This window comes from Somniosus microcephalus, chromosome 32 (assembly GCF_052327205.1).
Source record: "Somniosus microcephalus isolate GS21.2 chromosome 32, FLI_Smic_1.0, whole genome shotgun sequence".
NCBI classification, from domain to species: Eukaryota; Metazoa; Chordata; class Chondrichthyes; order Squaliformes; family Somniosidae; genus Somniosus; species Somniosus microcephalus.
Window position 1 is genome coordinate 35758935 of NC_141018.1, and position 15712 is coordinate 35774646.

Genomic DNA, 15712 nt, shown 5'->3' on the forward strand with positions numbered 1-15712 from the left:
AATATCATTTCTGACTATTGCAGTGATTCCATCCTTGATTAACATAGCCACCCCACCTCCCTTTCCTTCCTGTCTGTCCTTCCTAATTGTCAAATACCCTTGTATGTTTAGTTCCCAGTCATGATCATCTTGCAGCCATGTTTCCGTAATGGCCACCAGATCATAACCATGTGTAGTTATTTGTACCGTCAACTCGTCTATTTTGCTACGAATGCTGAGGCAGTGTTTGATGGGACAGTGTAGAGGGAGCTTTACTCTGTATCTAACACATGCTGTACCTGCCCTGGGGTTGTTTGATGGGACAGTGTAGAGGGAGCTTTACTCTGTATCTAACCGGTGCTGTACCTGCCCTGGGAGTGTTTGATGGGACAGTGTAGAGGGAGCTTTACTTTGTATCTAACCTATGCTGTACCTGCCCTGGGAGTGTTTGATGGGACAGTGTAGAGGGAGCTTTACTTTGTATCTAACCTGTGCTGAAACTGCCCTAGGAGTGTTTGATGGGACAGCGTAGAGAGAGCTTAACTCTGTATCGAATCAATGCTGCACCTGCTCTGGGAGTGTTTGATGGGACAGTGTAGAGGAAGCTTTACTCTGTATCGAATCAATGCTGCACCTGCTCTGGGAGTGTTTGATGGGACAGTGTAGAGGAAGCTTAACTCTGTATCGAATCAATGCTGCACCTGCTCTGGGAGTGTTTGATGTGACAGTGTAGAGTGAGATTCACTCTGTATCCAACACGTGCTGTACTTGCCCGGGGAATGTTTGATGGGACAGTATGAGGGACCTTTACTCTGTATCTAACCTATGCTCTACATGCCCTGGCAGTGTTAAATTGGACAGTGTTGATGCAGCTTTGCTCTGCGTCTAACTCGTGTTCTGTCTGTCCTGGACGGGTTTTGATGGGACAGTGTAAAGGGAGCTTTACCCTGTATCAAATATGATCTGAACCTGCCCTGGGAGAGTTTGATGGGACAGTGCAGAGAGGAGCTTTACTCTGTATCTAACCCGTGCTGCACCTGCCCTGGGAGTGTTTGATGGGACAGTGTAGAGGGAGCTTTACTCTGTATCTAACCCGTGCTGTACCTGCCCTGGGAGTGTTTGATGGGACAGTGTAGAGGGAGCTTTACTCTGTATCTAACCCGTGCTGTACCTGCCCTGGGAGTGTTTGATGGGGACAGTGTAGAGGGAGCTTTACTCTGTATCTAACCCATGCTGTACCTGCCCTGGGAGTGTTTGATGGGACAGTGTAGAGGGAGCTTTACTCTGTATCTAACCCGTGCTGTACCTGCCCTGGGAGTGTTTGATGGGACAGTGTAGAGAGAGCGTTACTCTGTATCTAACCAGAGACTGAAGCTGTGCAATAAAACCCCATACTGTTTACGTATAAATGACAGCAAATATTGTTCTTTATTTCATTGTTTATTACAGCTGGTATAACAGCGCTTCCACAGAAAACATGTCAGAGGCATTCATTTTGTTAAATATTGAAATAGATTATGTCCAAAGCTTTACAAAAATGCAACAGACCAGGATGAAGCCGTGCCCAGTGAAGTCAGCGCACAATATTTCTCTAATCGCAGGAGTGCCTCCTGTTACCATCGGAACAAATCCATCACTTTATACATCCCAGCCTAGCAGGACGGGTTTTCCCAGTGTTTCAGAGTGAAACTGACCCACACAATTCAATCCCTGCTCCACGCTGTGTGAACTCTCAGCTGGGGTGCTATCACTGATCTCAGTGACTCGGAGATAGAGGCTTCCACTCCTGACCACCATTGACTGACCCCTGTGGGGAGAATCCTGGCCTGGTCGGGTTTGGCTGTGATGCTTCTCACAGTTGAATAGTTGCCCTTCACAAAAAATTGCCACTTGGGCGACAGACCAGGAGCAACTGGCAGTCACACAATGTACCCCACAGCCCGTCACACAATGTGCCCCACAGCCAGTCACACAATGTACCCCACAGCCCGTCACACAATGTGCCCCACAGCTAGTCACACAATGTACCCCACAGCCCGTCACACAATGTGCCCCACAGCCAGTCACACAATGTGCCCCACAGCTAGTCACACAATGTACCCCACAGCCCGTCACACAATGTGCCCCACAGCAAGGGTTCAGCACTGAGAGGGGGGAGAAAACCGGAGCGTTTGCTGCATTTTTGTATTAGCCGTGGCTCAGTGGGCAGCACTCTCGCCTCTGAGTCAGCAGGTCGCGGGTTCAAATCCCACTCGAGACTTGAGCACAAAATCTGACACTTCAGTGCCAGTACTGAGGGAGTGCTGCAGTGTCAGAGGTGCAGTCTTTCGGATGAGACGTTAAACTGAAGCCCCGTCTGCTCTCTCAGGTGGACATAAAAGAACCCATGGCACTATTTCGAAGAAGAGCAGGGGAGTTCTCCCTGGGGTCAATATTTATCCCTCACTCAACATCTAAAACAGATGATCTGGTCATTATCTCATTGCTGTTTGTGGGAGCTTGCTGTGCGTAAATTGGCTGCCGCGTTTCCTACATTAGAACAGTGACCACACTTCAAAAAGTACTTCATTGCTGTAAAGCGCTTTGGGATGCTTTGGTAATGAATGGCGCGATATAAATGCAAGTTCTTTCACAAGTGACTCAATTGTACAAGTTAGGTTTCCTGTTTGGGATTATTAAAGGGATGCATGTTATTAATCCTATAAAGAAAATTTCCTTCTTGGTCATAAAACTCATAGCCTTTCTGTACAACTTTCATTTGGTTATCAACCCCACTTTCAGCGAGTTTCTCCCATTCCTCATCGGTCCCTGGAACACCTGGTAATTGCTCCCGGTCAGATGGGCCGCAGGTTTTCTCGCACTCTTCCCTCTCCTTGCGAGTAGCCACCTTTCTCCCAGTCCTGGCCTTCACCACGTCAGGACTAGGACCGCTCTGAACAGTCAGCTTGGTGCAGAGTCTCTGTTGAACGGGATCGATTCTGCCCGTCTCCTTTTCACTGCGTTTCTGGGCTCTGCCATTTAAGTCAGAATGTGCCGTCAGCGTTACCGTCCCCTGAGTGTGTCTGGGCAATAGTGCTTGATCTAGGATCGGTTTAGATTTGACCCGCACCTGAGCCAGCAGCTTTAGGCTCGGTAAATTGGCAGTCGGTCGCTTTGCTCCCTGAGAGTGTGTGAGCGTCATTGCATCAGCTTTTGCGTCTTGCTTCATGCTTCTCTGTAGCGAAGGGGTAAATTTACTCCTCAGCACTCTCCGAATAACATCCTCGCTCACCGAAAATCCCTCCGCCAGATCTGACATGCGCCACTCCTCTGGAAAATTCGCATTTAAAAACCTGGAACATGTTAGAAATCAAATTTGACACGGCTTGAAATCTAGCGATGCGTGTTAGAGAAGAGACCGTACGGAACAAGTGAGTGAATTTATTACTACATCCCTCAGAAACATCCCAAAGATCTCTTATGCACAATTAGTTACTTTGGAAGTGCCGTGACTTTTGATATGTCGGCAAGTAAGGGATGTAGGAACAGGAGGAGGCCATTCAGCCCCTCGAGTCTGCTGCAATCATGGTCGATCTGTACCTCAACTCCATTTACCTGCCTTCGCTCCGTATCCCTCGACACCTTTTACCCAACAAACATCCATCGATCTCAGTCTCGAAAGCTCCAATTTACCCGCAGCATCCCCAGCCTTTTGGGGGAGAGAGTTCAACGTTTTCACTGCCTTGTGTGTGAAGAAGTGCTTCCTGATTCTGCCCCCTCGTTCTTGATTACCCCACCAGAGGAACTGGTGACTCTCTCTCTACCCTCTCGAATCCCTTTATCATTTTAAACACCTCGGTTAGATCACCCCTCAATCTCCTAACCCCGGGGAAATACAAACCTAGTCCTCGCGACCTGTCCTCATAATTTAACCCTTGAAATCCCGGTATCATTCTGCTAAATCCGCGTCGTGGGTTCAAGCACCACTCCAGGGACTTGAGCCCATAATCCCGGCCGACACTCCCGGTGCAGTGCTGAGGGAGGTGCTGCACTGTCGGGTGAGACGTTAAACCGAGGCCCCGTCTGCCCTCGCATTCTTCGTGCACGAGCCGAGCAAAGGCATGCCTGGCTATTCAACCTCGGGGGGGGGGGGCATTGCAGCCGAGCCTGTTCGAGCTAATACCTGACGTCCGCATAAACCATGGCTGATTTTTTTCTCTCTCTCTCTCTCTCTCCCTGGCCTGGGGCACCGAGACTAACTGTAGCTGCTCAACTGACTCGACACAGACCGGGGAACTGAACGCAGAACGTTCTGGGTCTGTGCAACACCGGGCAGTGTCTTTACTCACCCTAATCACCAGGAACATAAGAAATAGGAGCAGGAGTAAGCCATGCCACGTTGTGTGCAAGACTACATTTCGTTGTACTGCACTTGTGCACTAACAATGACAATAAAGTTGATTATTATTATATTATTATTTGTCCGAGTGAAAGTTCCGGGCTGACAAAGACCGACCGCCGCACATTTAACAGCCCCAGGTTTAACTTTTACCTGATCTGGCGCAGTGTCTCTGACATCAGGGTCCGTGGGGGGGCCCCAGAAAGACTGAACTCTGCCTTAATTCTCCGAAGCTTAATGGCTTTCAGCTTCCTCTTCTCAGCTCTGCAAATTGAGATGGAAAAACCAGAGTAATATTTTCAAAAATTTATTTGTCAATTCAAAACGCACCTTTTGTGAATATTACAAACTAATGGTGCAGTCAGTAGAGATTGTTTGTGGTTGGATATTTTCTCGATTATAATTAACATTTGTTAATACTGTTTATTTTTTTATTTTTTATTTTTTTTTTTTTAAAAAGAGTGTCACTTTGGAGCGAGCTGCTTGGTTTATGGAATACAACAAAGATTAAGGGACATTTTCAGGTTATCAAGAAATGAGATTAAGTAAAAGAACAATTGTGGATTTTTGTCCGTATTTGCCAAAAAAGTCTTTGTAACGCTGGACACAACCACCACCAGAATCACTGTCAGTGAAAGAATATCACACAGAACAACACACTGGTTAATGTTCAAGTTACTAATGGATGATAATGTTTAGTGCATGAATAACATGAATGTATTATATTATTAATTTGTAATATCTAGTTATATTGTTTTGGTTTTCATTAGTTAATACTAATGTATTAGTTACTAATATTAGTTATTATTGGTTTGCAGTTAGTTATTAACACCCATCAGTTATTAATTACTATTATTGCCATATTAATTAGTTACTACAGTAATTAGTTGTTAGCAATGATTTGTTTTAATATTTTAATTAAAATCCTATGGTTACACATTATTACGGTAGGTACCATGAATTAACTAATGATGCGGAAGTTACTGAGAGTTAAGTGTCAGCTGTGGCTCAGTGGGTAACACTCTCGCCTCTGGAATCAGAAGGTCGTGGGTTCATAGCCCCACTCCAGAGACTTGAGCACAAAATCTAGGCTGACACTCCCAGAGCAGTACTGAGGGAGTGCAGTACTGTCGGAGGGGCAGTACTGAGGGAGCGCTGCACTGTCGGAGGGGCAGTGCTGAGGGAGCGCTGCACTGTCGGAGGGGCAGTGCTGAGGGAGCGTCGCACTGTCGGAGGGGCAGTGCTGAGGGAGCGCCGCACTGTCGGAGGGGCAGTGCTGAGGGAGCGCCGCACTGTCGGAGGGGCAGTGCTGAGGGAGCGCCGCACTGTCGGAGGGGCAGTGCTGAGGGAGCGCCGCACTGTCGGAGGGGCAGTGCTGAGGGAGCGCCGCACTGTCGGAGGGGCAGTGCTGAGGGAGCGCCGCACTGTCGGAGGGGCAGTGCTGAGGGAGCGCCGCACTGTCGGAGGGGCAGTGCTGAGGGAGCGCCGCACTGTCGGAGGGGCAGTGCTGAGGGAGCGCCGCACTGTCGGAGGGGCAGTGCTGAGGGAGCGCCGCACTGTCGGAGGGGCAGTGCTGAGGGAGCGCCGCACTGTCGGAGGGGCAGTGCTGAGGGAGCGCCGCACTGTCGGAGGGGCAGTGCTGAGGGAGCGCCGCACTGTCGGAGGGGCAGTGCTGAGGGAGCGCCGCACTGTCGGAGGGGCAGTGCTGAGGGAGCGCCGCACTGTCGGAGGGGCAGTGCTGAGGGAGCGCCGCACTGTCGGAGGGGCAGTGCTGAGGGAGCGCCGCACTGTCGGAGGGGCAGTGCTGAGGGAGCGCCGCACTGTCGGAGGGGCAGTGCTGAGGGAGCGCCGCACTGTCGGAGGGGCAGTGCTGAGGGAGCGCCGCACTGTCGGAGGGGCAGTGCTGAGGGAGCGCCGCACTGTCGGAGGGGCAGTGCTGAGGGAGCGCCGCACTGTCGGAGGGGCAGTGCTGAGGGAGCGCCGCACTGTCGGAGGGGCAGTGCTGAGGGAGCGCCGCACTGTCGGAGGGGCAGTGCTGAGGGAGCGCCGCACTGTCGGAGGGGCAGTGCTGAGGGAGCGCCGCACTGTCGGAGGGGCAGTGCTGAGGGAGCGCCGCACTGTCGGAGGGGCAGTGCTGAGGGAGCGCCGCACTGTCGGAGGGGCAGTGCTGAGGGAGCGCCGCACTGTCGGAGGGGCAGTGCTGAGGGAGCGCCGCACTGTCGGAGGGGCAGTGCTGAGGGAGCGCCGCACTGTCGGAGGGGCAGTGCTGAGGGAGCGCCGCACTGTCGGAGGGGCAGTGCTGAGGGAGCGCCGCACTGTCGGAGGGGCAGTGCTGAGGGAGCGCCGCACTGTCGGAGGGGCAGTGCTGAGGGAGCGCCGCACTGTCGGAGGGGCAGTGCTGAGGGAGCGCCGCACTGTCGGAGGGGCAGTGCTGAGGGAGCGCCGCACTGTCGGAGGGGCAGTGCTGAGGGAGCGCCGCACTGTCGGAGGGGCAGTGCTGAGGGAGCGCCGCACTGTCGGAGGGGCAGTGCTGAGGGAGCGCCGCACTGTCGGAGGGGCAGTGCTGAGGGAGCGCCGCACTGTCGGAGGGGCAGTGCTGAGGGAGCGCCGCACTGTCGGAGGGGCAGTGCTGAGGGAGCGCCGCACTGTCGGAGGGGCAGTGCTGAGGGAGCGCCGCACTGTCGGAGGGGCAGTGCTGAGGGAGCGCCGCACTGTCGGAGGGGCAGTGCTGAGGGAGCGCCGCACTGTCGGAGGGGCAGTGCTGAGGGAGCGCCGCACTGTCGGAGGGGCAGTGCTGAGGGAGCGCCGCACTGTCGGAGGTGCTGTCTTTCGGATGAGACATTAAACTGAGGCCCCATCTGCGCTCTCAGGTGGATGTAAAAGATCCCATGGCAGTATTTCAAAGAGAAACAGGGGGAGTTCTCCCCGGTGTCCTGGGCCAATATTTATCCCTCAATCAACATCACTAAAACAGGTCATTATCACATTGCTGTTTGTGAGAGCTTGCTGTGCGCAAATTGGCTGCCGTGTTTCCTACATTACAACAGTGACCACACTTCAAAAAGTACTTGATTGGCTGTAAAGTGGGTTGGGACGTCCCGAGGTTGTGAAAGGTGCTGGAGAAATGCAAGACTTTCTGTTTAACTAATGTTGACTGATTTAATTAACGATCTTTAACCTGATTATTTCCTCCGTCCCAGGCTCGGCCTCCGAATCCCGGCCGCTGAAAGCCCGGCTCCGCCCCGAGCCCCGCGGGCAGGCGGCGACCACCTGAGGCCGGAGGCCGAGAATCCGCCAGGCCGCCCGCATCCCCGAACCGGAACCGGAATCCGCATCACCGGACCTAAAGGAAACCCAGCCCACCGCACAGTCGTTCCGCCGGACAATTGGTTCCCAATCACAAAGGTTCCTCGGCCACATTCGTCATCACTCTGCCGGCCAATTTATTCATAGCCTATCATTTCCCTCTTCCTCGGCTGAAGGTGCAGATTCTTGCTGGGGTGGGGGGCGGTTCTGTGGTTCTCTCACCCAGTGAGCCATTCTTCACCAGTGTCCAGGATATTTGGCCATGGGGGGTGTCACAGACAAAGCTCCCCCTGTCCTTGTCCAATGTCCACAAACATGCATTTTCCAGCCGGACACTGACTCATTTCCCCAACCAAGGGGCATTGAAGCCAATAATAATTATAGTTCTAGCCAGTTCTGATGAAGGGTCCCAGACCTGAAACGTTAACTCTGTTTCTCTCTCCACAGATGCTGCCTGACCTGCTGAGCATTTCCAGCATTTTCTGTTTTTATTTCAGATTTCCAGCATCCGCGGTATCTTGCTTTTGTATAATTATAGTTACCATTGTTTTGGTTTTCATTAGTTAATATTAATGTATTAGTTACGAATGAGTTATTATTCATTTGCAGTTAGTTCGTTATACCCATTAGTTATTGATAACTATTATTGCTACATTAATTAGCTACTACAGTAATTAATAGTTATCAATGATTTGTATTAATATTTTAATTAATATCCTATGGGTAATAATTGCTGACCTTGCCAGCGACGCCCGCTTCCCATGAACGAAGAATAAAATAATACCTCATCCAACTGCTCCCCTGGCTGTGATCAGCCATAAATCTGGGCAGCACGACACCATGTGTCGAAATCTCGACTCCGAGTAAGACTCTAGACACCGGGTTCTGTCAGAAAAGTAACACTTTAATGTTTTTACTTGCAGCAAGGGAAGCGTGTCTCAGTCAATGGCCGAGGCAACAACTCCAACAAGCACGCATTCGGACTCTATATTTATACAGTGAAGTAAACAACTCCTGATTGACACATCATTATCATACATCAAAGCGTTTCATGCACAAGAACAATGAATAGAACATCTTATCACATTCCTGTACATACACAAAGACATCTGTCACCACAGACTTACTCCTGTTCTTCTTACATTCTTCAGTTCCTTTTATCCACAGGCTGTACCTTGGGAGCGGCTTTGGTACTTAGCACATTCTGTTCTGGCTGTGTTCCAACAGTCTTGCATCAGCTATTTCAATACTTGAACTTTTAACCCATGTCAACTAGTCCATCATGCTTTACGAAATTGACACAAAACTATACAGGATATTTTATATTTCCACACATGTGATGCATTGGGGCCTCCCTTTTTAACCCCCAAAAATAAATACATGATTTTAATACATTCTTGATCGAGCCCCAACTTGTGAAAACCAATAAATTATATTTTAATCATCTCAAAGTGTCATTTTGGCTCAGTTAGTACAACTCTCACTCAAAAGATTGTGGGTTGAAGACTATGGGGTCGATTTTCGTGGAGCCGTCAGGCGGGGTTTCAGGCGTGTGGGAGGGGGGAAATCCTGAATTTGGGGGTCCCGACACCATCCCGCCCAAAACCCCGCTCCACGCAAGTTTCAGGGGCGGCGGGTACCCGCCCCGCACTGGGACCCGCCGAAACCAGGCGAGAAGGGATTAGTGCCAATTAACTGCCTGTTAACAGGTAGTTAACAGGCAGTTTTTAGCCTGATCCCTATTTTGAGGGGTTTCATGTGGGATTCCCAACGGCTCCAAACCACGCCAGGTTAGAGCAGGCGGGCCGTCGGGTTGAAGGAGTCGCGATGTCGGTGCTCAGGTGAGTGATGAGTGCAAAGGTAAGTGTGTTTGGTGTGTCTAAAGTGTGTATAAAGAACTTTTACTTACCTGTACTTACCTTAACAGCCTTTCTTCCTCTAGGCGTTGGGAGCCCATCACTCAGCCAGCACTTAAAGCTGAATGGCTGCGATCTGTCAAAAGTGACAGCCTTCAGCTTTGAGTGCTGCTGAGTTTTCCAACTGAATCTGTGCAGAAGGACTCAGCTTAGAACTCAGCCTGTCAGTGTTTGACAGCTTCAAACAGCTGTGAAACACTGATATTTCATCTGTCAAGAACTCTTGACACATGAAATTGCCGTCTGTGATGTCACCTGTTGCCGGGTGGCCCTTAATTGGCCTGCTGAGCCCGCTGGGCGGACTCAACAAGGTCAATCAAGGGAAAATCGCGCAGATTGGCCGGACGTCGATGTAGGCGGGTCTAAAACCCGAAAGTTGAAGTCCCGCCTTCTTCCCGACAGCTTCAGGAAAATCGACCCATTTGGCTGACTTGTTGGAGGCATCTTTCAGATGAGATGTTAAAGTGTGCATCTGTTCCAGTGGATCAAGTTGACCTTAAAGATCCCATTCCACATCTCGAAGAGGAGAAGGGAGCTCTCCTGGCCAGCACTCCTCCCTCAACCAACATCACCAAAATCACTTTAACTGGCCACTGATCTCATTGCTATTTGTGGGATCCTACTGAGCACTAATTGGCTGCCGTGTTTACCCATACAACAATGACTTTACACTTCGATATATTTCCTTAGTTTGAAGCACTTTGAGATATTATAAGGTGATATACAAGTTTTTTTCTCTATTTACTCATGACTACCATCAGCCACTCAAGATCCTAGTTTGATTCGAGGTGAAAAAAAGGAGACTTGCATTAATATCGCACCTTTTATGACCTCAGGACGTCCCAAAGTGCTTTACAGACAAGTCAATACTTTTAATTGTAGTCACTGTTGTAATGTAGGAAACATGGAAGCCAATTTGCGCACAGCAAGATCTCACACACAGCAATGTGATAATGACCAGATAATCTGTTTTAGCAATGTTGGTTGAGGGATAAATGTTGGTCAGGACACCGGGGAGAACAACCCTGCTCTTCTTTGAATAGTGGCCATGGGATCTTTTACGTCCACCTGAGAGGGCAGACGAGGCCTTGGTTTAACGTCTCATCTAAAAGACGGCACCTCCGACACTGCAGCGTTCCCTCAGTACTGTATTAGGAGTGTCAGCCTAGATTTTGTGCTCAAGTCTCTGGAGTGGGACTTGAAACCACAACCTTCTGACTCAGAAGCGAGAGTGCTATCCACCGAACCATGGCTGACATCTAAAATACAGCCCAGAGACCATTTGCAGATCAACTTCCTTTCTATTTTGGCCCTCGGCAGACTTTATGTTCCCTGTGCCTCTGAGCCTGTCTGACTGTGGGGTAATGACTGAGCTGGGATAAAGTACCCCTTCCACACTTTTTCTTGCAAAAGAAGGAAACGAATGTCATTCAGACAGATGATATTCCATGGCCTTAGTAAATGTTCTTCCTGTGGGGAAGTGCATGGCCTACAATTGGTAAATGCCCACAGAAGCATGGGTGGTTGCTGTGTGGGAGAAATCGCAGGTACGGACCCGTGTCCTATGAGTTGGTGGTACTGCATGTCTTCAGCATTCCTGAGAGTGGCCCTTGGCAAAATGTCAGTGAATGACACTACCCGATGTGGTGCCTATATATTGCTAACAACTTGGAACAATTGGTCACTCCTTCCTGCTAAGCTGTTGGCATCACCATGGTCCTCTCCTGCAGCTCACTTTGTTACTGTGATGAAATACTCCATTCATCACTCATTGGTATTCTCTGCCTGTGACTGTGGTTGGTTTCAGTTTCATTTCCCTTACCTCAGTTCCGTTTCCTCACCATTGTATTGTACTGTGTGTAGGGCTCCGCCCATACCTGGCCCCTATGTAAGCTGGCCCAGCCTGCATCACATCCAGTACGGCAGACCTCTGGATGGAAGATACCTCTCCTCTGTGTGTTACCTTCTAAGTCAATAAAAGCCTTGTTTTGTTTCGCTAACATCGAGTCTCGGATTTATTGAGGCACATCAGTTACATCTGATGTTATCATCTGAAACCAGGCTCCATGGTAAGTCTTTCTAAATGGTGGTCCCCCCGCCCCCGTTGCAAAGGTGCCCACTATCCGCAGATGTGGTGCCCTCTCCACAGCACCTCGCGTTTTCACGTATGAGCCTGAACGATGAGTGCCTGCGGGCTCTAGGGGAACCCCTAATGCTGCCCTGGTTGAGATCACCAGTACACACCAAGCTTTGAAGATACTTAGCTGTGTTCCTCCCTGAGCAGTGTGTTGATGAGCCAAGCCAGCAGGGGAGCCCCTACGGGTTCAGCCCGAAGTCTACAACTTCTGTCTGCATTTACAAAACTTGACCAAATGTCACCCATGCTGGGCAGATGGTGTAGCTGTTCAGCTAACCAGGTAGAGAAAAATATGGATATATATTTAATTAGATGAGTAGACAACATTTGTATACACAGCGTCATCTCATCACTGAATCATTACAGGTCTCAAAAAACAAAATGAGAGAATGACACATGATAACTCATCTGTACCGTGACGGTGCTTTGAATAATTTATTACAAGTTTTTCTGTGCAAACTATTCTCACAGATAATTCAAGAAATTAAATTTACTTTAAAAAACAGTATTACAACATTCCCAGATTGATGGCGATTCCCAAATTCCCGGCAACCATGGTACAATTACAGATAGGAGTAGCAAGGGCCCCGTTGATCGATCGGAGTGTTGTGCTGTTGTTGGGTCTGCCCACCTTCAAAATGGCTGCCAAGAACCTCGGTAGCCACAGGGCCATTCTGCATTTGCCGCACAGTTAATAGCGAGTGCAGACATCCAGAAAGTTACACCATTTCCGAATCCCTAGCCCCTGTTACTCACTGGCTTTTTAACAACCCACTGGGCTTTTGTATGTTTGAGGTGCTGGGCAATGAATGCTGTATCACTTTCTGCATCCAGTGTCAGCAACAAGTATTTCCAGGTGAGATACAGGATAGCAAGGGTCAACTGACTGATTTGTTTGTAAATTCTGCTATTTACAGAAGCTTTATTTTTGATTATCTTGTGCTTCAGTTGGGAAATGTATAGAAAGCAATGTTTAACTGTGAGCATTACAATAAAACATCTGCAGGACTCATGAATGAGTTTTGAGTGCTGCTGATGCTGTTGAATTTCTCTCTATTCTGCCCAATGGTATGTTTCAACCCCACCTCAGTATTGCATCTCCCACGGTGGCTCTCTCCACTTCCCACAGAGCTGCGAGGAGGTTGTCCCACTCAACACCGCCCTGCACCTACACGGAAACTGTGTTGAGACTATCCACATTCATTTTGCATATAGGGTTCGAACAGGCTGAAGACAAAGATGACTTTCATTTAATCAGCCTGGGCTGGATGCCTTGCCTCAGCTCATCCGCTGCTGAAACCCTCATCCATGCCTTTGTTACCTCTAGACTTGACTATTCCAACGCACTCCTGGCCAGACTCCCACATTCCTTTCTTAAACTTGAGCTCATCCAAAACTCTGCTGCCCCTATCCTGACTCGCACCAAGTCCTGTTTCTTCACCCATCACCCCCTGTGCTCGCTGACCTACATTGGCTCCCGGTCCGGCAATGCCTCAATTTTAAAATTCTCATCCTTGTTTTCAAATCCCTCCGTGGCCTCGCACCTCCCCATCTCTGTAACCTCCTCCAGCCCTACAACCCTCCGAGATCTCTGCGCTCCTCCAATTCTGACCTCTTGCACATCCCCGATGTTAACCGCTCCACCATTGGCGGCCCCGCCTTCAGCTACTAGGGCTCTAAGCTCTGGAGTTCCCTCTCTAAAGCTCTCCCCCTCTAAAGATGCTCCTTAAAACCTACCTCTTTGACCAAGCTTTTGGTCACCTGTCCTAATGTCTCATGTGGCTCGGTGTCAAATTTCCTGTGAAGCACCTTGGGACGTTTTACTACGTTAAAGGCGCTATATAAATGCAGGTTGTTGTTGATGTAAACCCAAGTACCAGGGTGAAAGGTCACTACCCTAACCTGCAGTTTGGGTGAAATAAGAAAATAAAGTCTGGAGCAAGTGGCATTTGTCACATCAGGCCTCCACTATCCAGATTATGATTCTTCAGTCACGGACTTGCCCTGACTCATCTCCCACCAAGGATGGAGAAACAGACTATGGACAGAGACTCTGAGCAAAAATGCAAGGATCAGTATGAGACACTGAGGTGAAAGAGAAAAACAGTGTCAGGAAACGAACAAAGACAAAATCAAAGACAAAAGGGCGTGAAAGAATGAAAAAGAAGCAAATGGAAAAAATTAAGAGCAAAGTAAAAGTTGCTGCCTTGCTGTATACTGTGCATTTTTCCTGTATTACCTTGGTGATTTTATTACCTTTCTATTTCTATTTAATTTAACCCAAGTGAAGAGGTAAAGACAACACCAGGTTTGGAAAGAATAAGGGAGAGATGAAGTAAATCAGGAAGCAGTGATTCGGTGACGCCAAGCTTGGTTTTAAATGTACGAGGAAGGGAAGACTGACACAGGTAAGGAGTTCCAAAGTTTTTGAGACCCTGGGAAAGAATGAGTTGAGATTAGGAGACGACACTCAGCATTCAAGGGGCAAGGAGGAGCTTGTAGAACACAGTACTTGGGAGCCGAGGAGGAACAGAAGGAAAGTTCAGAGCAGCAATGTCCATAGGAACAGAAAGAGGCCATTCAGCCCCTCGAGCTTGTTCCGCCATTCAATGAGATGATGGTTGATCTGCATCCGAACTCCATTTAGCCACCTTGGTTCCGTAACCCTTAATACCCTTACCCAACAAAAAATCTATAGCAGTACTGGCTAGGTATCTCAGCTCAGAATATATTGGGCCGATTTCCTGTCAAATCTATGAATAGAGATTCCCTGCTACCATTGGCTCTCCATGGCCCACGTGATCCCAGGGGACGCTTCGAACTAACTGCGCCCCTGGGATACGCAAGCACTGCGCGTCGGCAGCTGCAGCAGGCCCAGGATCGGAATCCCACGGGGGCCCACAGCACAACGGCTGGCGCGCTAGGTAAGTGCAGGTCGGGGGCTTGCACCCACGGGAAGCCTCCGACCCAAATTTCTGGGCCAAATTATATTTAATCATTTTGATACTTGACTTGGTGCATGTGCATTGAGGCCAATCCTAGCAACTACCGAGATCAGCCAACTTATCACAGGCAAGAATCAAACTGCAACCTTCTAGTCTTTTAATGATTTTGCTGTTACACCGATGACAACAAATCTCATGGACAGAGAGAGGCACAAGCAGCTGGACCTATGCAGCATCTCGCTACAGCCCTGCAAGGGATTTGATACCAGAGCAGGAAGCGGTACTTCAGGAAAATAATTTAAGTATCACAAAAGCCTACCGATAATGACAAGAATAAATACTTTAGTTAGACATTGTTAAAAAAAAAACATATCATTTTCATTTATTTGGCTTATTTTGTTCAATGTTTAGAAAGAGTTTGTGGACTTTGCTCAACTAATAGACACACAGTCCATCTTCCCCATCAGGCGTGGGTTGTACGGTGGCATCTATTGAGACCCGGTGGGTGCAGTGTTCTCCGATCGCTGCCGCAAAACAGGAAATGCGTTCGTCTCTCTTCTCAGTTCATGCTCAGATCCCTTTTACTTTTCCCCCCACCTCATCCCACCCTGAGGGGAAGGAACTTTAATGGCACAAACTTCACCAGGTAGTGAAAAAAATTCTCTGGCTTGAAGAAGTGGAAAGGGAATCCAGCACCGACCTGCTGCTTGAGATTAATTCAGCCGTCTAACAAGGAAGAATGGGTGAAATTTGTTACTAGCAAACTCAAAAGTTTAACTTGTATTTTCTTTGTACAGTTTTTTCCCCCCCACTGCTCTGCTGAAAGTGTTGACTCTAATTGGAGTAGAGTTCCATGGGCACCAACCCCCAGGTTGCCATTCTGACTGTTGGCAGGATTGGGCTTGCCTTTGATGTCCCCGCAGTCGAATAGCCCGGTGACATATTTAAAGAATGGACAAGGTCCCCATGGAATTATTCCTCCAGTAAAAACTGGAGCCTTTGGGGGAGGGGAGAAAATTGGAGGAGTAAAAATAAAGAAAGACTTGCATTT

The 15712-nt window shown here is 49.1% G+C and overlaps 2 protein-coding genes across 3 annotated transcripts in view; both read right to left on the reverse strand.

Moving 5' to 3' along the window:
- Window positions 1-1388: 1388 nt before the first annotated feature.
- On the reverse strand, window positions 1389-7727 carry ngrn (neugrin, neurite outgrowth associated). The gene is made up of 3 exons (XM_085972388.1): window positions 7536-7727; window positions 4511-4621; window positions 1389-3311 (listed from the first exon to the last, which is right to left on the reverse strand). Exons 1-3 carry the CDS (start codon window positions 7664-7666, stop codon window positions 2633-2635), a joined length of 921 nt encoding a protein of 306 aa, XP_085828514.1. The 5' UTR covers window positions 7667-7727; the 3' UTR covers window positions 1389-2632.
- Window positions 7728-12007: 4280 nt separating this feature from the next.
- Window positions 12008-15712, reverse strand: part of LOC147097422 (tubulin polyglutamylase ttll6-like) — a 68519-nt gene continuing 64814 nt past the window's right edge. For both annotated transcript variants that reach the window (XM_085972392.1, XM_085972391.1), the window contains one exon: window positions 12008-15387. In XM_085972392.1, coding sequence (XP_085828518.1) covers window positions 15375-15387 — 13 coding nt within the window. In that variant the 3' untranslated portion in view covers window positions 12008-15374. The remainder of the gene's footprint in view (window positions 15388-15712) is intronic.